The sequence below is a fragment of the Pteronotus mesoamericanus genome, unplaced genomic scaffold (genome assembly GCF_021234165.1).
Source record: "Pteronotus mesoamericanus isolate MK-2021 breed Mesoamerican mustached bat unplaced genomic scaffold, CSHL_Meso_final contig_105, whole genome shotgun sequence".
Classification (NCBI taxonomy): domain Eukaryota; kingdom Metazoa; phylum Chordata; class Mammalia; order Chiroptera; family Mormoopidae; genus Pteronotus; species Pteronotus mesoamericanus.
In genome coordinates this window covers 5,468,148-5,495,653 of record NW_026555006.1, presented here as the reverse complement: position 1 = coordinate 5,495,653, position 27,506 = coordinate 5,468,148, and the positions used below count along the sequence as shown (strand labels likewise).

The following is a 27,506-nucleotide window of genomic DNA, read 5'->3' as shown; positions in this document are numbered from 1 at the left end:
CACCAGGAAAAGCAGCCCTGGCAGCAGCTAGGCCCCTTCAGAGAACATCTCCTGAGTCCCCCGAGCCTAATAAAAGTAAACGGATGCTTCCTTACAGGGCAGTAGTTTTTCCGAACAGAGACCGTCAGCCCGCAGAGCGCCTCAGGAGCACAGCAAACCACACTCCCCAGCATGCACTGCGAAGGAAGTGGGCGAGGTCGCGCCCAGAGCGGCTGTAGTTCTTCCAGAGCAACTTTCGCGACCGTACTGTGCGCCTCTCGCCTGTGGAGAACTACGTGTCCCAGCGTGCCCCTCAAAGAGAAGAAAGGAGACAAGTAGGGGCTGGTTTGCCCTAGTACTCGCGTTGTTGGCTCCACCTCTTCTCTCCAATCTAGAAGTTCGTAGACCCCGAGCTGGGGCGGAGGCAGCAGTTTCGCCCGAGCCTGGGCGGAACTGAGAGGGACGGCGGAGGCGGAAGCGGCGGCCAGGAGGGTGGAGAAGTGGAGAAGGGTCTGGCGCCGGAAGGAGGAGGAAACCCTGAAAGGAAAACAGCAACAATCTGAGCTGCCGTGAGAGAGGGGGACAAGATGGCGGCGCCAAGAGGGAGCCTCTGGGTCAGGGCCCAATTGGGGCTCCCGCCGCTCCTGCTGCTGACCATGGCTCTGGCCGGAGGCTCGGGAACCGCTTCGGCCGAAGCGTTTGACTCGGTCTTGGGTGATACGGCGTCTTGTCACCGGGTCTGTCAGTTGACCTACCCTTTGCACACCTACCCTAAGGTAGGGCCCGTCCGAACCGGGCTACAACCCTTCCCTGGCCGCCCATCTCTCCGCTCTCCCTCGTCTCTGTCGGCTCTGGGAACCTGGCGATTGAATCCACCATTCAACCGCTGCCTCCCACCTGTTTCGCTCCTGTTTCCCTCCCTAATCATAGCTGCACTCTCCTCCAGCTGAAATTACCGGAAGTTTGTGCCGCACCTACCCTGTAATGGGCTGGGGGACATAAAGATGAAAGAGATACGACCCCTTTCCTCTGGGAGCTTGCAGGGCATCGGGGGAGTCTAGCACTCCAAGCGGGAGAAGGATGCTGATTACTAGCGCGGGCCCTCGCCTTCGAGGAGCGTAAGGAACCGCGGGGACAGGGGCGGGGGACAGGAGCAGATAGGCAAAGCCTACAAAAGGTTACTTCATAAACCATGTTTACTAAGCACGTCTCCGGGCCGGAGCTCACAGTCTGCGTGTTCCCGGAGTCAGACAGTAGACAATTCCGCTATGGTATGAAATGTATCAAGTCAGCCCGAGGAGTTGTGAGACGCACCGGAAGGGCTTTCCATCTGTGTTGAATTACTGTGTGCATGGCACTGCCTTTAGGGACTGGGATGGTTTAGAGAAGAAGCAGATGGATCTGCATTATAAGAATTTACCATTGGGTGCGGAAGACAGGGGATTCGTGGAGTGAGTAAAGAAATGAGACGGCACCTCAGGGGAAAGGGGTTGGGGGGGGTGTCTCAGCTTAGGGAGAGGAGTGATCCTGCTTTCACGCCCGCCCCCCCCACAGGTGCTGCATTTCCTTTAAGTTCATTCTACTTCCCAAGTTGTTTTTTTCATTTTCTTGAGAACTCTTGTTTACTCAGCATTCTAGATCGCGTGGTGACTCCTCCACCCTTTCCTATATACAGGGGTGGGCAAAAATAGGTTTACAGTTGTGACTGAAACGAGAAACAGTGTTTATTCTTGTATTATTACTTATTTATTAATTACTTGTATTATGTAAACCTATTTTTGCCCACCCCCGCATAATTTAGTTATATGCTTTCCTCGCTCCACTGCCTTTATTTATAAGAGCTTTTGTTGCTGTTGCTTGTCTTTCCTTATTTTTCCTTCATCTCTGTGCTGTTTGCTTAACCGTGTGGCTAGCCCTTTTGCTCTCAAACTACAAAATAACCGCGAGGACAGATCCAATGAAGTTAGGATGAAACTTACCGGCCAGTATTTTCAGGTCGTTAAAACGAGAAGTTCTAATGCTGTCACTTCCCATATGCCTGTTTACATGTTACGTTGCATGAGAATTACCAGTTTTCAAGACAAATTGTGGGAGAGGATATTGTATTACCCTAAATTTTCAGTCAGAGACTAATATAGCTAGAGAGAGAAATGAGAAATTCTGACTTCCAGACGTAAATCAATGTAGAATGCCCCTAAATACATTATTTTCTTCTCTCTTCTAAGAGGATTGTATGAGGAAACATATTAATATTGATTTGGCCTGGTTTGGGGTGGAGACTTATTTTGTATCATTTAACTGTTTGGTTTGGGTTTTTTTGTTTTTGTTTTTTTGAGATTTCCTAGCACATTTGTAGTATGAACCAGAATCCTGGGAGAATAAATAATTCAAAAGGATAAACATTTTGGAACTTCTGAGTATTTTTATAATATCTACTACTTCCTAAAAATCTCTGTGATATCTCTAAGCCATTTTTACTTACTCTTTAAAGTTCTCACCAGGAACTTGAAATCATCTGGCTCCTTTTAAGTCCTGGATTTAAAATCTGTTAATTGTCTCCCCTTTGTTAGTTAGTATGATGAGAGATTTATACCTATTATCCCTAATTCTCACAACCACCCTGCAAAGTAGGCTTTTACAATTGAGGAGATTGATGCTCCGAAAGGTTAAGCGACTTGTCCAAGGTCACATAGCCAAGAACTAGTGGAGTAGTTGGAATTCAGCCCTAAAACTGGCTACATTATGTTACCTTCTGTTAATAAAGTTGTATTAAAAATAATTAATTTACTTATTTCTGTGATTTCTCTTGGCCCTCCACATAATTACTGTGCTTTGCAGTTCAGGAAAAAGCAGTGTGTTATATAAGAAATGAACTTAGATAAATTTACATGCTCCACATAGCTTCTCTTGGTCTCGTGTTTGTAGCTGGCGCAGAGAGATCTCATATTAAAGACTTATTTTCAGAATTACTTGTTGTATGAAAAGTATAATACTTCAACTGTTTGTAAGCAATTATTTTAAAATCATTATATTTTACCCTTTAACTTTCCTTAAAAGTGCAATTGCATGATTTGCATGGGTCCAAATTCAGGAGACATAAGTTTATGTTGATAACAAAGCTAACTAGATCCAGCCTGATCATTTTTTTTTAAATTTTTTTTTTTTTTTTATGGCTCTGGGACCTTATAAACCTGGGTTCCACGCACAGCCCCACTTTCATAATCTGTGTGATCTTGCTGATCACTTAACTTCTCCTAACTTCATTTTATCAGCTGTAGGAAAAAACCCTCACAGCCTGCAGAGCTAGTGTGAGGATTAAAAATAATATATGTGGCATTCTCAGCACAGTGCCTAACACATGTCAGTAGTTGTTTTTTCTGTTGTACAAGTGTGTCGTTAAACCAATTTGGTATGTGTAATATTAATAGTGCTGAATAATGAGAGAATAGTTAGCCTGACTTAGCTCAGGATGTGAAAATACGTATAATTATTTAGCTGGCGTTCTGGTTGATGGGGAGGACCATTTCTTTGTGCTCTGAATCAGAGGAGATACATTTTACAAATGCTTGCCAGTCACTTGGGATACATGGGGCATGAATTATTACTTGGAGTAATAATATTATCTATAACATGAAACATGTACTTGGAACAAGGATATGATTCTTCATAGCTACCTATTGAATGCCTACTCTGTGCTGCCTGTTATATCAGATATTAAGTGTTAGTACAGTGCCTGGCACATTGTGGGTGCCATTAAATATATTATTAATGTTATGTTTATTTATTAGATAGTATAATACAGTATTAATGATATTGTGAATATATAATATATAATCCTTATCTTCAAGATTGATGTTAAGAGTGTTGTCTCTGTTTTACTACTAAGGAAACAGGCTAGTTTTTTAAAATCTTTCGTGTAAGCACTTTTATAGATGTACATCTCACTTTGTGGAGGCCTTTATAGCACTATTTGTCTTGTGAAGCTAATCATGATACTTTTCCTGATAAGCTTGATGACTATTATAAATATTTATATGGCAGAAGTATGCTATTGGTCCTAAGGCACTTACTTACTCATTTCTATCTCTGGTAAAATTCTGATTATATCATTGTTCTTTTTATTTGTAATTTTTTTCCATGAAATATGGGAAAAGAGTGATTTTACCCACTAGGCTTCCTTCTTGGATATCACTTTAAAAACAAGAAACCAAAACCTCTTTATATAGCAAAGGTCTTGGGTATTACCTGGCTTCTGTCATTTTTTTGTTCAGTTATAAGTTTTTTTATTGGACAGTTTATAATAAACCCTACTAACTTTATTTTCTTTTGACCTGTTTTCCCCTGAGGCAGATTTACTATTTTTTGGTAATTTTCCCTCTTCTTGAATTCCCTAGGAAGAGGAGCTGTATGCCTGTCAGAGAGGTTGCAGGCTGTTTTCAATTTGTCAGTTTGTGGATGATGGAATTGATTTAAATCGGACCAAATTGGAATGTGAATCTGGTAAGATGCTATGCTAATGACGTCAGCAGTATATAACATTGGTGTTACATGATTTTAATATACTTTGAGTCGTGTTACACTTTTAATGTATTTTCCTCAGAAAGTGACAAGCATAATGTTTAAACTAGTCATTTAACAAAGTTTTATTATTATGAGGTTAGAGTTTTAGTAGCTGCTACTAGAAATTTCATGGGCTTTAAATTTCATGTTTGTTGAGACAGTGTTATTTTGTACTGTGGATAGGACACCTTTGTTTAAGCAAGTATTTGGTTTAGACAAATGCAGTAGTAATTACCCTTCTCATAATTCATCACTGCCTTTTCAATGAATAGTATAATTTTCCTGAGCCTTTCAATCATAGACTAGTTGACCTAGCTCCTAGTTTTTTTTAACTGAATCAGGCCTTTGATTCAGTATTTAATAGTGTATTCTTTTTGTGGGTCATGCCAATAAAAGAAGTAACCAGAGTCTTTGTCATCTCTTAAACCACTTTTCTTACCTTTTGCTGAAAGAGATGTGTTTAATATAAAGAAGCCTGTAATTAGGATAAAATTGACATTTAACTTTTTAAAGAACTTTAATGGAATTTTATCCATTCATTATATTATAGTGTTTATTCAGTGGAGCAGGAAGTGTCTTACTCCCTATCACTATGCCATGAGTAACATCCAGCCTTTGTGGTATTATAACCATATTTTGTATGGCTCAGTCTCCTCACTGGCCATCTCTATATGTGCATAATGCAGTTCAGTTTATGATCTAGCAGCTTTGAAAAGTGTATCACAAATACATAACTGGGTTGGGAAGAAAATAAGATTGTTGTAGTGGTGAAGTGCTCTATCACAAGGAAAAGGTGGCTCTGGTAAACTAAAGGACGGGAGTGTGGCTGGTAGAGACCCATTTCAACTTTAGAATTCTGCTGCAGAACATTTTCTAAGTTCCATTTTCTCAGAACTTAGGGTGTTAGACTAATTGCTTTTTTTCCCCTTGCCATGTGAATACACTTGCTTCTCAACTAAGTGTCCCAGTTCTGAACTGTAATACATATTTGTATAAACCACTAAAGTATATTTTTTTGTTCAACCCCATGAAGTATGTGGTTATATTTCCATTTTAGACATATGGAAGTCAATAGTCAGAGAGGTTAAGCAGTCAGCCTAGGTCACATACACAGCCAGCAAATGATGGAGCCAAAACTTCAGGTTACCTTTTCAATGAGTTTGCCTGTTCAGTGTGTTTTCCACTATGCAAACCTTAGCTATGAGGCTCCCTTTTTATGAATATCATATTGTCTTGATATTATAATTTCAACTTGAACTTGAGTATGTAATTAATAAATTATACCTGAAACATTTGACTTGTGGGAGATAGAGGTTTTATTAAAATAATACATTTGTTACTATTACCAAGTTTGGAAATTTATATTTACGAAATGCTTTTTAAAGACAAGAAATTTCTTCATAAAATACCATATCCCTTTTCTATCTTCCCCCCTCTTCCTTCTTTCTCCCTCCCTCCTCCCCCCTCTCTCTTTCTCTCTCTCTCGTAATTTGACTGTTTTTCTCTTACAGCATGTACAGAAGCATATTCCCAATCTGATGAGCAATATGCTTGCCATCTTGGTTGCCAGAATCAGCTGCCGTTCGCTGAACTGAGACAAGAACAAGTATGAAACAAAACTGCCTTTTAAAATTGCCTGCTTACATTGCATTCACTTGTATTGAAATATTTATCACCTACTTGATCCTGTTTTAGTGTTATGTTTTATAATCAGTTTTCAGCAAATTATATGTTTGCAAATACAAAAAATCAATTATATTTTTGTATAATGCTTTACTCTTAAAAGGTATATTCACTACTTAATTTCATTTTGTTTTTTCTCATGGTCTAGTGAAGATATTTTCCCCCTTCTATATATGAAAAAATCGAGGCTCAGGGAAATTGATAGGTCAGAGTCCTTTTTTTTTTTTTTTTTTTTTTAATCCCAACTGCAATTATTTTAACTGAGATCATCATCCATATTACTAAATTAACTTCCAAATTATTTTCCCATTTAACCCCCTCTAGTTTATCTTTTAGTCCACGTCTAGATACTTATTTTCTAAAAGGAAAGCTCTTCATGTTATACTTCTATCTTATATACTTCAGTTGCTCCCCGTTACATACAGGTTTAAGTCCAAACAGCTTATCACAATCTGGCTCCTGATTACCTCTCCTATGTCATCTGTTATAATTCCCCACCCCTCATACTCTATACTCTCTAAACATTGGGAAAAAATCCCTTAATTTTATTAACTTTTGTATAGAAAAATACAGCTACACTATACAAAACTCAAAGATAAAGAGTAAATAGTGACATGCCTCCTGTTCTTGCATCTCTTATCCTCCATTGAAGTAACCAGAGTAACTAATATAGATATATTTTATGCCTATAAAAGGATACATACATTTTTTTTTTTTAATTTAAAGTATATACAGTGAGTGTCCACTCTTTTTTTCACTACATAATATTTCTTTATATGGATGTATCATTTATTTATGTACTTGGTTATTTGGGACATGTAGGTTATTTCTAATCATTTAAAAATGATATTGCACATCATGCACATTTATGAGGCAGAATTGGAGGGGAGATGATATCAATTAGTGTTATGTCTCTATAGTAGCTTACTACATATATATATATATATATATATATATATATATTTGGCCCATAAATAGTTCTCTTACTCAGCCCTGATATCATATGTCTCACATTTTATGAATATATTCTTGTGATTGATTTTTCCATTGATGTTCATAATGACATGATTTATTTTATTTGAAAGAGTTAAAGATGAGAGTGGTGTAATTTATCCCTTTCCCTTGTACTTCTTGAGGATGTGCTAGTCCTTATTTAACCAAATCTCAGGATTCTCCTAATTTTTGGACATGATTCAAAAGCCTTTTATTCTGATACAGGTAACTTACAAATATTTTTGGTGGCAAATTAAAGAGATTTTCAGCTTTACTATAGTCAATTTGCATAGATAACTAAGTGTTTATTCTAATGATAATGATTATTGTAGATTCACTTCTTTATTTTTCTAAGTAAATTTTACTGATTATCCTATTACACTTGTCCCATTCTTTTCTCCCCTTTATCCCCCTTCACCCTGCACCTCTCCCCCTCCAGCATTCCCCCCTCTTAGCTCCTGTCCATGGGTTGTACATATAAGTTGTTTGGCTTCTCCATTTCCTATATTATTCTTAACGTCCCCCTTTCTATTTTGTACCTACCAGGTAAGCTTCTTAGCTTCTTATTCCCTGTACCTTTTCCCTCATCCTCTCCCCTCTCCCTCCCTGCTGATGCTGATAACCCTCCATGTGATCTGCATTTCTGTGATTCTGTTCCTGTTCTAGTTGTTTGCCTAGTTTGTTTTTGTTTTTTTAGGTTCAGTTGTTGATAGTTGTGAGTTTGTTGTCATTTTACTGTTTATAGTTTTGATCTTTTTCTTAGATAAGTCCCTATAACATTTCATATAATAAGGGCTTGGTGATGATGAACTCTTTTAGCTTGACCTTATCTGGGAAGCACTTTATCTGCCCTTCCATTCTAAATGATAGCTTTACTGGTTAGAGTTATCTTGGATGTAGGTCCTTGCTTTTCATTACTTTGAATACTTCTTTCCAGCCCCTTCTTGCCTGAAAGGTTTCTTTTGAGAAATCAGTTGATAGTCTTATAGGAAATCCTTTGTAGGTAACTGTCTCCTTTTCTCTTGCTGCTTTTAAGATTCTCTCAGTATCTTTAATCTCGGGTAATATAATTATGATGTGCCTTGGTATGTTCCTCCTTGGGTCCAATTTCTTCGGGTCTCTCTGAGCTTCCTGGACTTGCATGTCCATTTTCTCCACCAGGTTAGGGAACTTTTCCATCATTATTTGTTCAGATAAGTTTTCTATTTCTTGCTCCTCTCCTTCCCTGCTCTTTCTGGCACCCCTATGATTTGGACGTTGGAACATTTAAAGTTGTCCCAGAAGCTTCTAAGCCTCTCCTCATTTTTTTAAATTCTTGTTTTTTCATTCTGTTCTGGTTGAATGTTTCTTCCTTCTGCTCCAAGTGTTGATTTGAGTCCCAGTTTTCTTCCTGTCACTGTTGCTCCCCTATATATTTTTATTTCATTTTGTATAGCCTTCACTTCTTTCTCTACTTCACATCCATACTCAATCATTTCTGTTAGCATTCTGATTACCAGTGTTTTGAATCTTCATCTGATAAGTTGGCTAGCTCCTTGTCACTTAGTTTTTTTTCTGGAGTTTTGATCTATTCTGTCATTTAGGCCATTTTTCTGTGTCTTGAAGCATGTTATGTTGTAAGGGGAGGAACCTTAGGTATTTGCTATGGCAGGGCAACCCACTTTGCTGGGTTGTGGTGCTGTCTGTTGGGGAGGGGTCAGAGAAGGAACAGTGCCATTTGCTTTGCTTGGCTCTCACCCAGCTTTCAGTCACTTCCCCTGCTATCCATAAGTGAATTGTGCCTTTTCAGGTGCTGCCCTAGTGCTCATTCCTGAGTGGGTGGTTTTGTGTATGCTCTAGTACTCTGTGGGCCCCTCCAACGGACTGTCCTGTGAGACTGGCAGTTTCTCCTGGTGCTTCAGCCCCCACAGGTATTTACAGCCAGAAGTTTTGAGGCTTTCTTTTCCCCACACTGGAACCCTGGGTTGTGCAGTCTGTCTCGCTCCCTAGTTGTTCCTCATGCTTTATCCACAGGCGAATGTGGGACCACCTTGTCCAACAGACACCGCCTTGCCACACATCCTGTGTGCCCCTGCTGGCCTTCTCTGCCCCTCCTACCAGTCTGGATGAATTCTTTTTCTTTAACTCCTTGGTTGTCAGACTTACATACAGTTAGACTTTCTGGCAGTTCTGGTTATTTTTTATTTTTAAATTGATTGTTGTCCTCCTTTTGGTTGTGCGAGGAAGCAAAGCATATCTACCTATGCCTCCATCTTGGCCAGAAGATTCACTTAATTCTTTATGCCCTATCCTTAATGAGGATTTGGAGAATCTTGATTATGTTGCTATCTTGAATATGCATATATAAATAATAATTATATACATCAAATGATTTAATTTTTTTTTTCTTTTTAAAGCTCATGTCCCTGATGCCAAAAATGCATCTACTCTTCCCTCTCACTCTGGTAAGGTCATTCTGGAGTGACATGATGGACTCTGCACAGAGCTTCATAACCTCTTCATGGACTTTTTATCTGCAAGCTGATGACGGAAAAATAGTTATATTCCAGGTGACACCTGTGCTTCATATATTCATCTAAATACTAACAACAGTAAACAGATGTGTCTTAAATGAATGTCTTGGCATAGAGCCATGTATTCAGTCACTTACAAATATTTTTCATTAAGTAATGTTTATTTGGCCTAATGAAAACATTGGGCATCATGACACAGTGTGACTTACCCTTCCCTCTGCCCAAGGGAAGCTTATCTAAAGCCCATCAGCCCTTATCTAATAAGAACTGTCTTCTAAATTTTATAGTGGTTAAATTGATAAAATGAAACCTCTAGATATGAGAGATAAGAATAATTAGTATACTTTGAATATAAATAGTGGCATGTATGTATGTTATATGTAGATATTAGAGAAAAGCAATATGATGTAATTTTTGGTTGTTTTTAGTGCTTTCCCTCATAACTCTTGTAAGAGAGCTTGTCAAAGAAGTACGTTGCCTCCTAGAGAGGTTACTTTTCCTACCTCATTACTTACCATGAGATGTGATAGTGATAGCCTTTTTTTTTAAGCTTCTTATATACTAGGGATTTACATATTTCATCTCAGATCTTCAAACAACTTCATAAAGTTGTATTATCTCTATTTTATTGATGAAGAAATTGAGGGTCTGTATCTTATTTAAGGTCACCCTGCCCATGAATAACAAAACTAGACTTCAAACTCAGGTCCTTTAGCTTCAAGGCCCATATACCACCTTACCCTCCTATTTTCCTTTTAATTCCATAGTTAAATTCCTTAAATTTACCTGTCCACAAATTATGTTGTGGTACTTTCGCTCAGGTAATAGTTGAAGTGAATCTTTACTTCTTATTACTAAGTGAGTATCTCGTTATAAGGCTAGTGTGTCATTTTTAGCACTATCCTGAGCCTTGGGCCTCTAATAAGTAAAACACAGAAGGAATCTCCTTCAATTCACAAATAAGTTTTATGTTCTAAAGCTACTTAAAGCATAAGTTGACTCTTAGAGTGGAGCCCTCATTTATTCCTGATTAGATGTGAGATTAACTGGAGTGTAACTAGGATGGAGAAACCCCGCCTTCAGAGGATCAGTGATATCGGTAAAGTGTGGAATATTTAGCTGCAATGTGTGATTTACTCATACTTAAGGAAGAATGGAATGTTTCAATTGAGAAAAAAATAAAGATAATAAATGTTTAGCCAAAAATGTTGGCAGTCTTCTAAATTATTCCTGCTCAACTAGAATTAGAACTCATTTTTGCAGAGTATGATATTTAATGCAGTATGTTATAATTTGTCCTTTTTTCTGTTTTTTAAAAATTTTGTCAGGAAGTTAAACTAAATACTTGATGATGCCAGAAATCTGTCTGTTTCTTTGCAAGGCACTGGATCTGATATTTAGGAAGTGCAATTAAATATATTGTGGTTAATGTGTTTTATTTTTTATACCATACTTCTGTTACTTTTTCTCAGTCTGAATGTTAATAGAGATGATGTATTATAGAACTTGCTACTGAGAAAGGCTTAAGAAGTACAAATGGCTTAATTGCTTTCATTATCATTTTAGTCTAAGCCAGAAATCCAGTATTCACCACAGTTGGAGCAGGAGCCTAGAAATTTGAAATCATCATCGCTAAGCAGAATGTCCTGTAAGTTTTATTTTAATCAGCTTAGGATAAAAACATTAGCAGTCAGTCCTGGCTGGAGCAGCTCAGTGGATTGAGCACTGGCCTGCAAACTAATAGGTCGCCAATTTGATTCCTGGTCAGGGTACATGTTTCTCTCCCTCCCTTTTCGCCTCCCTTCCTCTCTCTCTAAAAATAGATAAAATCATAAAAATTAAAAAAAAAATAGCAGTCAAATCTGATTGTGATAGAATTGGTTGTGTGATTGTTTTTACACTAACGGAAGATGAACAAATAATTTCTAAAATAGTGATTCTCAAACTTTAATGTGCATTAGAATCTAGACTGCTTGGTAAAAAAATTTCTGCGCCCCACTCCCAAAGTTTCCAATTTACTAGATCTGGGATGGGACCTGAGAATTGGCATTTCTAACAAGCTCACAGATTTTGTTGATACTGCTAGTCTGTGGACCACACTTGAGAACCACTATTCTGAAACCATATAGTTTGCTGTGAACTATGTTGGAAGTATAAACTAATGAAATAATCTTATACATCCCAATCAAGTAACTAAATAGTGAAACTACCCTGAAAGTGTGAGTTCCTGTTCTATTTTTATTTCCTTACAAAAAGTGAATGTTAACTCATAGAAATATAAAACATCAAGCTAAAGCTGGCTTACTTCTAGCTCATGCCTTATTTTAGGTACTGATTTAATTAACTTTCTAATTATTTTTGCTGGGTGGATAATGAAGGCCATCTTTAACTTAACATTAGAATAAACCAAATTCTATTATTTACGCCCACTTATAATTAAACTGAAAGCTTTAATATCAATGAGGATTTGGAAATAAAATAGGAAATCCTTAGTGTAGAATATCCAGTTGGTTTTTGATGTGCCACAGGATCTTGCATTCATTATTAAATGTATTAGATTACACTTAAAAAACAACTGGATATCTGTAAAGTGTATAGATCTAGAAGTAGTCATTTGAAACTATCTTTTAGAGTATAGAATATCATAAACATATACTTTGTTATTTCAGCAGATCTACAAATGAGAAGTTCACAAGCTCACAGGAACTATCTTGAAGATGGAGAAAGTGATGGCTTTTTAAGATGCCTCTCTCTGTATGTATTCCTCTTTATTAATGGGTGTAGGAGATAAAATCTAACTTATACCAGAAAGATACATTCCTTTTTATTATTTTAAAATTTTATTAGCTGCTCAAAAGAAAAAAACTTTTATCTTTTCCCTACCAAACTTGTACTTTGGATGTTTTAGTTTGTTTAAAAGGTAATATGCAATAAAACCCAAATACATAGTTTTTTTCACAGTACAAAAGCTATCTTGTTAGGATTCTTTGATTTACATTAAGAAATATGCTTTTCCCACCATTTAAGTAAAATACATGTGAATGGTTTGGGGATCAGATTTTTGTTTCCAGCTGCATGGCCACACTTGAGGCTAGGGGAAGTAGATAAGGGCAATAGATTAAGGGGGGCTTTATGTTCTGTACTAAGGAGTATCAACTCTATGCCAAGGATCATTAGGGCAGGCAGGGGTGATGGGTTCCTTATGCCCTCCTAGGAAGGAATATCAAGCCCTTTGAGAGTGAAGAGGTTTTTATCAAAGCATGTGTGCTTCCATTCTTCCAAGGAGTTACGATATGAGCTCCCCCTACCTCCCTCAACATCCCCTGCTCCCCAAAAAAAGAAAAAGAGAAAGAAAGTGGGTCTTAACACTTACTGGTAACTATTTACTGTCAGATACCAGCTCAAACACTTGAGTAGAATACATACAAGTGTTTGCCCTCACAGTCTCACACAGCAGTAGTACAAACTGCATGCTTTCTGTATGTTCTTGTGCTAGAAATAGTTTCTTGACAGGTTTTATCAGATATCAGTAAAGTCATATTGGAATCTAGAAAGTAATGCCTTTTACCAAACACAGTCTTTAAAGACTGGGTGTGAAAAAGGATTTACCTTTAAATTTTCCCGTTCTTCCCTTTCTAAACGTGCTTTTGACTTTGTGCAAAAAAAATGGGCAATTTCCCCCTCTCCAATGTTTAGAATTTTGTTGCAATTTGATAGTTTTGTGAAAGCTAAGTAATCACCTAATTTTAAGTTACAATTTATTCTCAATACTTAACCTGGCATCTTATTTGTGTTATTGCTCTTTACCATTTTATCATTATATTTTATATTGTTCTTTTAAATCTAGCATTTAAAAAGTAATTTTGTAAATGTTTAACTTAGGAAGCAACTAACTATAACTAGAGACTTAATTTTATGAAGCTTCTGTGGACAAACATGAACTACTTTAAAAATATCTTACATTTTAATAAAAAGATTGTTTATAAAATGTTTTTCCCCTCAATGTTCTCATTTGACTCTTAGAACAGTGTACCTTGTGATAAGTAGGTGTATCAGGGAGGTGAATCAACTATCCCCAAGGTTATATATCTACTGTGTTACCTAGGTTTTCTAATTCTACATCTTCTAATCATCCTATTCTGTCATAGCTTTCTGTTTGTAAAGGGTCATGATTTTCCATGATTTCATACAAGATCACCAAACTAGGCAGTGGAATCTGGTCTTCTGATTCTTATACAGTACTTGTTTTTATTATATCATAGTTGTTTTGAAGTTACACTTGACCTCCAGAGTGGAAATTAAGCTCACACTCGTTTTTTCACTTGCTGTTTCTTTTTGGAGAGTCTGTTATATGCCAGGCACTGCATTAGAGACTTGAAACCTGTTCAGTCTCTGCCTCTATGGAATTCTCAGGTCTAGTATGGTAGAAACAGACATGCAAATAGTGAACAACACAGTAATATTGCCACATATTATACATACACACATACCTCTCATATATAGAGTACAAAGAGTATTTAAGTCTACCAGACATTTCAGTGGGAGAATTTACAGAGGGAATAGAAATGTCTTACATGATGGGTAGAGATTTTTGCTAGTGGTAGCACGTTTGTTTAAGAGATTTGACCAAACTTGATAGACAGGAGCTAGAGAGGAGCAAGAAAGTAATCATTTTTAATATCAGAAAGAGGCCTCTGTGAAGAATAGAGGGTCACTTTGGACCACTTGTGTAAGGTGAGAAATTAAGAGGTCTGAACTAGAGCAGTAGAAAAGGAGTATAGGAAATGATGGAGATAGTTGAGAATCTTGTATGATTGTTTTGTTGCAGAGGTTGGAGAAGTGGATTGACTGTAAAATGAGCCCTCCTTATCTGGCTTAACTAGTTGTGACTGGGATCCAGGTGTTAAATATATCCTCCTTATTTCATGGAAGGGAATTCCTTATTAGCCAGGTTAGGGCTTAAATATGTAAATTAGGTGGGGGTTTTTTTCCATTAAACATTTTTTACTGTATTATCTTTCTAAATTGGAATACGTCAAGCATCATATAGGAATTCCCTGCTTTTAGATACAATGCATTTTCTAAAGTCTGCCTCTTTTGCTAAAAGACAAACAGTGACTGCATGCTTTCTCCTTAGCACGTTCAAGTATTAGTAGACCATCAAGTGAATGGGTTATGGTGGTAACTTCAATCTTTTATTAGGCAGTGTTGGAGGAACACAGACTTATTCCTGTTCTTGGAATCTGACTCTATAGTTTGCCGAACAATATATCAATTATAGAAAAATCTTGGATTGCTGATTCCTATAATTGGCTTTCTACATTAAGATGTTTTAATCATAAGAAACATGTAACTATATCTTTACTAAGATATGATGTAATGGATATAGAATGCCCAATAATAGATGCACTCTTGGAAATTGAACAAGTAAATAAATTGTGGCAGATTAAATATTCAAAATGTTCTAGAGAAGCTAACTTCTGGAATTGTGTGGTGAATCCCTTTGTAAAATGAATGATAATTTTATAATGTACCTATTTTATACCTTAACTCTGTGGCATTGGGTTTTCTTAAAGCAAGTATTGTAATACTTTGCAAAATGATATATATGATATTTTCATAGCAGTATATAATTCATAGGACACTTTCCTTTGCCTTATCTCAGGTTTAGTAATTTAAGAGTACCCTTGACAGTTACTTGCTTTAATTATATACATTTAACAAGAAGCCAGTATGTAAGATTTTTAAATTACAAAAGCAATATAGTCATGTTAAAGAAACTTCAGAATTTCTCAAGGACTCAAGAGGGAAGGACTTCAAACCACCCTAATATACTTGTTATATATAATAGTTCCTTCTATAAATATGTTTTTAAAATTACCATATTTTGCCATGGTATAATGTGCTCCCATGTATGATGCACGCCCATATTTTTGTGTATATTATACACAGGATTATTATGTCGATCACTGTACCTACGGCATGTAGTCATTATACCCATGTATGATGTGGATCCTTTTTTTCCCCTCAGAAATTTGGGCAAAAAAGTGTGCATTATACACGGCAAAATGTAGTAGTTATAAAGGTAGTATTATTAAATTAAGCACATATTGTTGATTGCCTTTAATTATTAAGAATCCCCTACTTCTTATATCATGAAATTTTAGCATGACTGATTTTACTTTTTTCAGTAACTCTGGGTGGATTTTAACCACAACTCTTGTCCTCTCGGTGATGGTGTTGCTCTGGATTTGCTGTGCAACTGTTGCTACCGCTGTGGAGCAGTATGTTCCCTCTGAGGTAAATTTAGTTCTAAGATGTCGTTTGAAGACTGAGCCATATGCTCAGTCATTTTAAATGCCTGTTTGTTTAACTAGAAAAACAAGGCCTCTTTACTAACAGAGTGAGAGAAGATTTGGTGGTTTTAATCATACACCTGGGTGTTGGCACAAATGAAAAATTACAGGTTTGCAACACAAGAATCACAGTTCTAGTTTTCTGTAGGACAGCTACCGTAGTTACATATATGTTGGCTGGTTTGAGTAAAGTGTTTCTCCTAGTTCTTTGAAACTGAGAAGAACCTACTGTCATCAGTTTCTGAAGTGATACTTAAGAAAGAAGACTTGAGGACCCCGTAAAGTTTTTAATTGTCACAAATTTTAAAAAGTAATTGCTGCTTTAGAAGCAGCAAGGCTAAAGTATGTGATTTGGAGTTCATTTGTTCTGGTATCTAACCCTAAGAGAGGATGGGAAACTATCATGACTTCCCTGATAATTAAAATTCAACTCACCCAAGAAACATAACTTGTAAGGTCAAGGAGTTTTGTTTTGGGAAAAGTCTGTAATTTCATAATTCAATTTAGCTTTCAAGGAAAGAAAGTGATTTATGTAACTAAACAGGGGATGATAATATCTGTTGACCTCAGCTCCAAATGAAGTAGATTTTAGTTCTCTTACGCCTCGGAATTACCGTAGAAAAAGAGTGAAAAGCAGAAAAGAGAGAAATTAAATGGAATCTAGTAATAAGTAGTTGGCGTGTGCCTAGCATGGTGCTTGAACAGTTTTATCTAAATAGACTATAAAGATGTGTTTTAATATAAGATTTACACATGAATAATTAGGGTAATTATTTTCTTTTTTAAAATGATATGTGATACAGGCAACTAGAAACTGGGACAGGATAATACTGATAACTAACATTTATATAGTCCTTTAAAACTTGCAGAGTATTTTCATATATCTTACATGTCTGGCAGTACTCTACAGCAGGTGTTATTACTCATTTAACAGATGATTAAATGGCAGGTTTACAAAGTCTAGTTAACCTTCGTGGGATTGCACAGCAATGAAAACAGTGAGGCTGATATTAGTTCTTGTCTTTGGATTCACAATGCCTGTTTTTTTTCCAGTATACTATTTTTCCTATGGCTGATAAGGATTTTAAGTGGCACAAATAATAAATGTATAGTGTTAAGGAAAGCAGACACCATGTGTTGGGATTGTGAGGTAATGCTTTTAGATAATGTGGATCTTGACCTGAACTTGGAAAAATGGGTAGGTGTGGATTAAAAGAGGAAGGGGGACAATTTTCCCAAGTTCAGACAAGAATAGCTAATTATCAGGGAAGTACTGTAAGGACCTGACTTGACTGAAAGAACTTAAATTAGGAAACTAAACCAAATAGATAATGTCGGGCAGGATCAGGAATTGAAATATCAGAGATTGCATAAATTTCTATTACCACTCGTCTACTTGTGATATAAATGTACTGATGACATCCTCTTGCTACATTACTTACCTTTGTTGTTTTTAGTTCTGATGTCCATATTTTAGTCATTTTATTGTTTTTAGGAAAATGAAATTACCCATCTTATATAGGATTGCTTTAGCCTATTAACTTCCTTTGAAGTTACCCCATGCTAAATCCTATGGCAACAACGCTACAGACCTATACTAATAAATCTTTGTTGAGCTTTTACCATGTGGCACTTTATTCTTTCCTTTGTATATCATTAGCCCAACTTCCTCTCCTTACCCCTAGGATGCCCTTGTTTAAAAAAAAAAGAAAAGAAAAGAAAAAGATACACATAGAGCTTGGTCTGGTTATTGCCAGGAAAGACTGAGGATGGCTGGCCTCAGATGAAATTTACATGGATAAATTCACCACAACCTGGATTCTGGTCCTTAGGTCTACAGACTAATTTTAGCACTTTGTACTAGGCACTGTTTTACCTTAATTAGCTCATTAGTCTTTTCACTAATTCTTTGAGGTGGCTGATATTATTACTCCCATTTTCCAGACAGGAAAACTGCAAGAGAGAGTTTATACTTGCCCCAGTGTCACATGCCAGAAGGTGGCAGAACCAGAATGTGGTTCCAGGTAGCCTAACTCCAAAGCCAGTACCCTCAAGCTTCTTTAGCTACCTGGGCATCATAAATAGGGGAGTGGATTATGTGATTCATTTCAGGAGCCGATCTCCTGTGTGCCCGCTGACACTAGGAAGATGAATACTACTGGGACCACATGGTTCATGTTTTTGAGCCAGGCTGGTCCATCTCTCCCTTATCCAAATAGGTCTTAGATGGGCATTTCATAGGTTTTCCATTCTTATCTCCTTACTTGACTTCCTCTTCTGGTGCTGTTTAGACATAGTAATGCCTTTCATTATGGTTTTGATTACATCTTACAGATTTGGGGATCTTTCCTTCCCTTTCAGATAATTCTTGATCTTTCTTTTCTTATTAGATGTCTCTGCTTTGATAAGTTTTGTTTTGATTGTATAGTTTTCATTCTGTGAGAAATTCTCTCCCCTCATTTTCAGATTCTTTGGGGAACACTTACTTGCCCATGCAAATCCCTGTGATCCTAAAGCCTAAGGCATCAACACCCATGTGGAGTCCTGTTAGTGCCAGTCACATTTCCTATAGATACCTACCTAATGGATGTTACGTCCTTGCCTTTCCCCAGAATTCTCTCTTCTTATCCTTAACAATTAAAATTATGGCTATAACCTCAAAGAGATTAGACTTTTCTAAAAGATACATTTTCTAGAAAAAGGTATGGAAAGCAGCCATTTGGAATTACTGTTTTAGACTTTTGTATGTGAAACCACAATTTGGCTAGGTATTAATGTTGTTTCAAGGATATTTTTTTATTATATAGTATTTATTATATAGTACTTTATTCTTACTGTAGAAATTTGTAAAGTACATAGAAAGAAGCATAAAAATTACTCATCACATCATCCAGAACAATTTTTGTGTTGCCATTTGAGTGGATTTCTTTATAAACAATTTTTAATACATATTAAGGTTTTTTTTTTCTTGTTTAAAAATATTGCACTGTAAGTACTCCTTCCCTGGTGTTTTCTTTGTTATTAGAAGGTTTTCAGATTTTCTTGGCCAAAAGCCACCTATTTTAAACTTCATTTTCATAAAGTCTTTTCATTGATTTTATTATTGGAATGTAAGTTATTTCTGATCCCTCTCCATAGTAACATGAGACTCCATTTTAATTATACAAATATGTATAGTTCATCTGTGAGCAGTGTTATTTATATTGTGTTCTTTACATATATGATCCTTTGTGTCTGGGGGAAATGATAAGCCTGCTGAGAGAATGTATGTCTCTTTATAGACATGGTATCTTGGAGCTTAAACATGAAATGTAAAGTGCTTCCTTTTTTCAGTCATTACAAACAAAGCTTAAAATAGTGGTAATAAATGTCTGGAACATGGTCTTAGGAACTTACAAACAGCTTTATTTTTCCTAATTTAGGAAAACTCTGAAATAACTTATTTTTAGCTTGCTTTGCACATAGTTAGGTACTCATTATATATCATTTGATTGTAATGGCCAGAAAGAGTTGGCAAAGAATTTCATTTTCTTGGTTGATCTTAAAAGTAGGGTCATTTTCAGTGACTTGATGAATAAAGATTTTGATCCTCTTTTTTCCACTTTTTTCCCCTCTCTTCTTTCACATTTATCATGTCAGTTTTGAAACTTAATGGGATGACACTTAAAGAATTAAGATAAAGAGTTGTCATTCATAGTGCTCCTTGTCGGGCAGGCCAAACTTGACATATAAAAACAGCGTTTAACAATATTGTATATTCCTTCCTAAAAAATCAGGCAGCCTCAGAAATTTGTAGTCGACAGATGTTGATATACATGCCTGCCTCATTGTCATCTCTAGATATATGCTTCCTTTTTCCTTATTTGTCAAGATCATGATCATCTGATTTCATGTATTCAGTTAAGAAGAGCTTTAGAAAATTTATAACATTAGTGCTAGTAAATCACATACAGTTATGGATAACTTGTTATGTGCCAGGGCCTGTTCAAGAGATTAAAGATACAATGAAGAATAAGATCAAATGGAACAAAATTTAAGGCTTCCAAGACCCAGGAAGTAGCGTGAAACATATCTTAAACTATAATAAACTCTATTTTTTTAAATCTAAAAAATGAAAAGTCCAAGAATCTTACCATTTAGAGCCTTTAAGTCTCATAATAGAGTCAGTCAGAAAACAATATAAGTGCTACAGTTTTTTAATTCAAATTCTGTTAAGAAACTGGTTTAGAAAAGATTTAAGTAACTTATTCAAGATTATATAACTGGTTAGTGGCAGAGCTAGGCCTAAAGCTCAAATATGTTTACTAATTAAATTTATTTTTTAACTTTTAGACGCTATATGTGTAACATAAATTAAATCTTCCTCTTCCTTACTTCCAGATAAACCACAGCCAATAGTTTTTTAAATTTTCATCTTCTTTTTTTTGTTTCATCAGCTTTAGACATTATCTAATGTCTTCCTACTGAAGGATGAGGAATTAATTAGTTCCCTTACACCATCTCCCACCTCACCACCATCTCTTCACTTTCTTCCATGTTGATGTTTGAAATCATTCTAACAGTTCTTGGTTGCTGTTTTCAAGGTCTTTAAAGATTTTATTTATTTTTAGAGAGACAGGAAGGGACGGAGATTGAGAGGGAGAGAAACATGAACGCGTGAGAGATACATCAGTTGGTTGCATCTCACATGCCCCTAGCTGGGTACCTGGCACACAACCCAAGCAGGTACCCTGACTGGGAACCTAACCAGTGACCTTTCAGTCTGCAGGCCAGTGTTCATTCCACTGAGCCAGACCAACCAGGGCATCAGGGTCTTTAAATGGTGCTAAATAGTGTTGTGAAAGTTTCCTTTTACAATGCCCCAGAGCCAGTTACCACATGTTGATCCTGAGTTTTAAGGAGGCTGTACCATGTCAGATCCATGTTCAGTCCATCAACCACTGAATATGTCTGGAAGATACTCTTACTGGAAAAGTATAGGGTACGGGGCCATGTCCTTGTTGCAATATAGTTGTTGCCTTGAAACAGTAGACAGCAAAGCATATCTGAAATATAAAACAAGCAGCCATCACTGTAGTTACTTTTCAAATGTTTCTATCACCCCAAAAAGAAAATTAATATTCATTAGTAGTCACTCCCCATTTCCTCCCAAGGACCACAACCACCACCGTCAGTCATGGCCATGGCCTCTTAAATGATATTTTCAAGGTTCATTCATGTTGTGGCCTGTATCAATATTGATAGGTACTTAAAATCTTGAAAGTGCTCTTTATTCAACATCTTTCAAATGCACCTTTCCACCATTAAGTACTTCTATGTAGTTCTTGCTCTGTATTTGTCACTTGCCTTTTCAATAAGGTCAGCACTTCAGTTTTTAACTCATGATTCAGAGATGTATTGCTGTAGGAATTAACAACAAAATCTATTCCATTTCTTTTTTATTTACTACTTTTATTGTTGTTCAAGTACAGATGTCTCGATTTTCCACCCACGACTCTTCCCCTGCTCCACCCACCCACTCTATTTCATTTCTTAGCAAATACTTTTCACTTTGCTTTTCTGCCTTTAGGAGATAATCCTACATCTCAATAGACCTACTTCCAAAAGATATTAGACATTACCATTATACTCCAGTGAGTTTTATGACATTTGCAGTGACTATTTTATGCTTTCATTTTCTTGTTTTACTATCTTCTTGGATATGATAGTAATAATTTAAGGAGTTTTTATGTTTATGAAGACCTTTCAGTGTTAAAATATTTCATGTAAATCTTTAGTTCTTAGAGCCTTTTAAAATAGCACATATTTTTCAAATGCATTAAGTTAAAACATTTAGTAGCAGAGAAACTTACTCCAAATCATTTGATAACTTGGTTGGTGAGCTAAGATCTTAAAAAGGAATTAGTCATTTAAAGAATCAAACACCCCAAATCAGTGCTCTTATATGACCACAATAACTCCGTTTAAACCTGAGCAATTTTTCTTGATACCTTCTTGTTATGCTTCTAAATATGTTAAGTTGGAACATGTGGGAAAGCTTTCTTTGGCCAGCACTGGCAGCTAATCACCTATCTGTAACACTTAGATTAAAAACATTCTTTATTCTTGAGAATGTTTATAGAATTTTTTTTTAACAAAATACCTATAGATTAAATTATTATTTGGAGACTTATTTAATGATATTTTAAATTATCCAAATTCTAACATGCATTGGTTTTCTTTTGCAGAAGCTGAGCATCTATGGTGACTTGGAATTTGTGAACGAACAAAAGCTAAACAGATACCCAGCTTCTTCTCTTGTGGTTGTTAGATCACAAGCTGAAGACCATGAAGAAGCAGGGCCTCTACCTACAAAAGTGAACCTTGCTCATTCAGAAATCTAAGCTTTTTTTCTTTTTCCAAGAAAAGTGTAATAGATATCTAAAGTTCAATTTCTCGTAGGGTTTTTTAAATTGGTCTCATTGGATATAGGGCTTAAAAATCACTATAAAATGAAAATAAAGTTACCCAAATCTGAGAAGGCTATATATTTGCTGTAACTTTACCTGTAATTTTTTTCTAGTAATTTAAGAGATGGATATTTGGGATTGAATTTTTATTTTAATATCTGTAGCTGCTTTATTATTTGCATTGTTTTTGGTTTTTTTAGCCTAACTCTGTGAGCTGATCATTGTTTTCCCCACCTCTCACCATGATACCATCAATCACTTTAGTTCGAAAGCTGAATACTCGGTAGGATATGATGCTTCTGCTCAGAAATGGCCCACAACCTGTAATTTGAAATTTAGCAGGGAATGCCCTACACTACATTTTCAGTTGTATTGAACTGAAATCATTAAAATTTTATTTGAATAATTATGTGCTGAAATTGGAGTTAATATACTCTTGATTTTCCAGATCTTTCCTCTCACCCCTACCCAACCTGAACAAAAATTTGAAATGTTCTGTTTCTACCTATTGCTATATAATATCGTTAGGAAACAAAGTGAAGCAAAAATGATGAGGTCAGAAGTACATTTTATGTTATTTGCACAGACTATAGATTTATGTTGAATGTGTCTTTCCAAAGAGCTAGTTTTCTCTGTTAACATATCAAGTATAAGTTTAAAGATATTTTCTGAGAAAACTTCATTTTGAAACTAAGAACTAGACTCTTGTGGTACAAAATTATAGATTTCACTTGGCAAAAGCTATTGTTATTATCATTCCTTTTCCTATAATACAGATTTAAAAATAAGAATTATATCAGGTAACATAGTATACTAGAATCTTAACATGATTCAGTGCTTTTTTACCATGAAATGTTACAAAACTTTGCGAACCAATACTTTCCGTATACATGGGGCATCGCTGGCAACTGAATTGTAGTGCTTTTTGACTAGAGTGAGTCACCCATCTTATAGCCTAGTCATCAGCTTTCTCTGAGTCAAAAGAAGGCATACAATTAAAAACTAATCAAGTAAGACCTTGGTCACCAAATACAAGTTTTGGTTTTAAAATAGGTTGTCTAGATTTGGAAGATAGAGGGTTAGAAGGTAATGTGACCACATCCAGATGTGGAAGAGAGGAGTAATTACTAAGGAGTCGTCAAGCAGTCATGGTCTCATTTTTCATGAGAAAACAGTTACAGAACATAGAGATTGGATTCGAGTACACCTTTTAAAAAACCTGGTTGTCTTATTTCCCACCCATGGTACATACTTAGTATCAGATACAGGTTTAACGGAAAATACATCCAATGAAGCAAACTGAGTTTGGAAATATATAAAATGCTGCAAATTTATAGGAGTCAACCCATTGTTGGGAAAGCCATTCCTCATAAAACAATAAAAGGAGTATCTAGATAAGGAGCAACTGTATAATTGTACTGTATTCTAGTAACCTGCCCTTGGTTTTGTTTTTCTTTGCTTCCTGAATAAGGTTACCCTGAGATACCCTCATTTGTCTTGAAAATACTGATCCAAGTGTACACAGACTTTCCCTTTATGTTTATGAGATAATTCCTGTATGTGAAAAGAACCCAGTCATTCCTGGTGTTTAGTAGACACTCAAATATTTGTGTCCTGTCCTCTTTTTATTTTAGCATGATCAAACCAAACTGACATTTTCAAAAAGAATTTTACTTTAAAAAAAGAGTATATACATTGTAAAAAATGCTTGGCTTGAAAATTCTAACAAAGGCAACAGAACTGAGAGGCCCCTTCTCCTAAGTAACAGTTCAGCCCTACTTTAATGGGCCCCACTTCACTTGTTTCCATGAGACAGGTATCATCCCTCATACCACATTAAAAGCATCTGGAGAAGTTTGTCTTCGTCCTAGGCAAAATCTCAAGACACTTGAGTCTGTATTTCAAATCTCCCAGACACATAAGGTGCTTGGTTCAGGCCCCTAGTGTAAAACATACTAATTTAGGCAATTACATAGATAGCAGCCACGGTAATGAATGATACAGGCCCAAGATTCCCAGTATTCACAAAACTCCTTGCATACCTATTATTTATGATATATTTTTTGGTAAATCAAAAATTGCCAGATCATCTAGTTTATCACTCTTGTCTCAGAAGTTTCTCTGATGCATCATAAGCTGATCAACTGCCAATCAATCAGCATGTGAAACATACGTTTACTGAGTTGACATTACAGTCAAAAGCAAACAACTTTACTCCTTGTTATTTGTCCTGTCTTAGGCAAATGTGCCATTTCCATTGTAATTTTTGAAATATATAAAATTACTCCATTACAATTTTTGTGGGCTCTCACGAACCACATGCTTGGGAATCATCTAGAGGTTTCTAGACCTTTTCTGTTAAAATTAACCAGACCCCCTTGCCTTTGGAGCAATTGTAAAAACATTTTTGGCTGTGTCCCCACCATACCCTGGCAGTGATTTTTCCCTCATACCCTATAACCCACAATTTAACCACTCAACAAGTACTTGAGAGTGTGAGTGCCAGGCCCTGCGCTGGGTGACAGGTCTGCAGCAACAAGCAAGACCCAGTGCATGATCCATTGCTCAATGTCTAAAGGCGACAGACTATTATTAATCCGATAATTGCTGTGACATAGAGTACTCTGAGGATACATAAGATGGCCCTAACTTCCAGAAGAAAGTGACATTAAGTGTAAACATGGAGGAAAAGGGGAAGCCAAACAGGATTCCAGGTAGTGGGAACAGTATGCTTGAAGACATAGAGGTAAGAGGGTATGGAACTGCAAATTGTTCAGCAGCTGAGATAGAGCCTACAAAAGCATAGCAATAGATGGGTCTTGGTGGACCAGATACGAAGGGACCTTATTAATGTTGAACTTGATCCTGAGCACGGTGGGAAGCCTTAGAGGGGTCAGTCTTCAGCAAGACAGTTACAGTGTTTTAGGATGACTCTCAACAACAGTGTGGATAGACCAGAGGGGCAAGTCGAGGGGCCATCAATATAGCAGTAGCCTGTAGCATCTATTAAGTTACATATTTACCCAGCCACATTGAAATAGGAATTTACATTCCCTTCCCAGTGCTTTTATTTTTTAAAATAGGGTTTAAATAAATTCACTTCCTTTCATTTTACTTCATGTTACTGGGTTGGCCAAAAAGTTCATTTGGTTTTTTCCATAAAGATGGCTCTAGTAGCACCTCGTTGTCTTCAACTTCATTCGAAACAATTTTGTTAGACTGTGTTGTGACAGCTGTCATAGCAGTATGCATTTTTTAAAAACATTAAAATTGGTAGTTTTGTGTAGCCATTTTAATACTGAAGATGGAAGAAAATATGCAACATTTCCAGCATATTATGCTCTATTAGTTCAAGAAAAGTAAAAACACAACTGAAATGCAAAAAAAAAAAAAAAAAAAAAAATTTGTGCAGTGTATGGAGAAGGTGCTATGACTGATTGAACATGTCAAAGGTGGTTTATGAAGTTTCATGCTAGAGATTTCTTGGACAATGCTCCGTGGTCAGGTAGGCCCTTTGAAGTTGGTAGTGATCAAACTGAGACATTAATTGAGAACAATCTCACAGGAGATAACTGACATACTCAAAATATTCAAATCAATAAAGTTATTGGTAAAAATGAAAAATGTCTTTTACAGAGAAAACTAAATGGGCTTTCTGACCAACCCAATATATTTTTGAGCTCTTATCTATAAGGCTCTCTGTTTCTCCACATTTTGTTTGAATGGTAAGCCTAGGACTGGTTTCTGGGACCTGGTCACAGTCTGAGTTTTGTCAAGCAGACTGGGAAAGCTGTTCCACGTCAGGCTAAATTCTTAAATTGCAGTGCTAGGTCAACTTAACCACTGTCCTCAAATTCTAGGTTTGCCAACCCAGCTTCTCCTAACTCAGCGTGCTCTGAGCCCCTCCCATGAGGTTTTCTGTTGCTAAACATGTCATTGCTTGCATTTGAGTAGCATCAGGATAAGTTACCTTACTTGCCTGTCTTTCTAGACTAGAGTCTGGGGGAAGTAATGTGCAATGATAGAGATAAAAGAGTGAGATAGTGGGAAATGCAGTCTTGTGGGAAGGTAGGTGTAAAATTAGTGTGGATTTTCCAACTTCTTGCATTAATTAAACTCTGAAGCACAGTTTATATACCTTTTCTGAAATTATAATTGCTGAACTTGGCTTCATGCATTTTACTAAGTACTTTCTTCGTGTGATGTTAATGAATTCCTTGTTTAGATCAGGTAGTCTCAACCTTTTTATGCCATGACCTTTTTGGTGATTTGGCAAAGCCTATGGACTCACTTCTCAGAATACTGTTCTCAAATGCACAAACTAAATGAAGGATTGCAAAGGAAACTAATTATACTAAAATACAGTTATTAAGATATTTTCAAAATTTTGTGATATGGGCTTCTTTATTAATATGTAAAACAATAAGGTCTAGCGCTGATGCTAAAAACAACTCTAATTTCAAATGATTATTTTGAAACATATACAACAGCCATGATTTGATATCTAAATGTGATTTCTATTGGTGATAAAGTCACAGGTACTGCTAATACTACTATCAATTGTTGCTGGTGTTCATATCTGAAGGAAATGCTATATTTCAGTTAGAAATTAGTGAAACAAGTTCACTGAACCCCTAGTTTAAAGGTTGCCTGAATTTACATTGTCATTTTTAAGAGTAAAATATTTTGTTTATTAAATTCTAAGTTATTTGGGCTTCTATTACTACCTCTTGTGTGCTTTGTATACTTGAATTGTTTTGCAACGTTAGAACAGCAATAATTCAAGGCTTGGATGGAAAGAAAGCAGCAACTGATTAGAAATGAGAGGCTTCAACAAAAACTCTTGATAATGTTACCTCAAGATAGACCATCATGCAGTCAGTCGTTGGAGCCCCACCTCTGTTAATTTCTTAATGTTTAAGTGTGTAAACTTCAATAAAATTTAAATCATCTACATTAAACAATATTATAGT

The 27,506-nt window shown here is 36.3% G+C and overlaps 2 protein-coding genes across 5 annotated transcripts in view; one reads left to right on the top strand and one right to left on the bottom strand.

Annotated features, from left to right (window-relative positions):
- Positions 1 to 162, bottom strand: part of TCEANC2 (transcription elongation factor A N-terminal and central domain containing 2) — a 33,368-nt gene extending 33,206 nt beyond the window's left edge. For 2 of the 3 annotated variants that reach the window (XM_054573533.1, XM_054573545.1), the window contains exon 1: positions 4 to 162. The gene's annotated coding sequence lies outside the window, so the exon portion shown is untranslated. The remainder of the gene's footprint in view (positions 1 to 3) is intronic. The other variant, XM_054573537.1, reaches the window with a different exon arrangement.
- Positions 163 to 325: 163 nt separating this feature from the next.
- Positions 326 to 27,497, top strand: TMEM59 (transmembrane protein 59). Of its 2 annotated transcripts, none has more exons than XM_054573521.1 (8): positions 326 to 755; positions 4,374 to 4,479; positions 6,051 to 6,145; positions 9,612 to 9,764; positions 11,295 to 11,376; positions 12,401 to 12,482; positions 15,920 to 16,028; positions 22,312 to 27,497. In XM_054573521.1, exons 1-8 carry the CDS (start codon positions 567 to 569, stop codon positions 22,465 to 22,467), a joined length of 972 nt encoding a protein of 323 aa, XP_054429496.1. In that variant the 5' UTR covers positions 326 to 566; the 3' UTR covers positions 22,468 to 27,497. The 2 variants fall into 2 exon arrangements, with proteins under 2 accessions (XP_054429496.1, XP_054429489.1); XM_054573514.1 differs by having other exon boundaries at positions 12,398 to 12,482.
- The last annotated feature ends 9 nt before the right edge of the window (positions 27,498 to 27,506 follow it).

What these genes read in the sequence shown, in the direction of transcription:
- TMEM59 (XM_054573514.1), top strand. Translation starts at nt 567, where the DNA reads ATGGCGGCGCCAAGAGGGAGCCTCTGGGTCAGGGCCCAATTGGGGCTC. An exon ending in CTTTGCACACCTACCCTAAG is followed by an intron (nt 756 to 4,373) that starts GTAGGGCCCGTC and finishes TGAATTCCCTAG; the next exon opens with GAAGAGGAGCTGTATGCCTG. An exon ending in GAAAAATAGTTATATTCCAG is followed by an intron (nt 9,765 to 11,294) that starts GTGACACCTGTG and finishes TTATCATTTTAG; the next exon opens with TCTAAGCCAGAAATCCAGTA.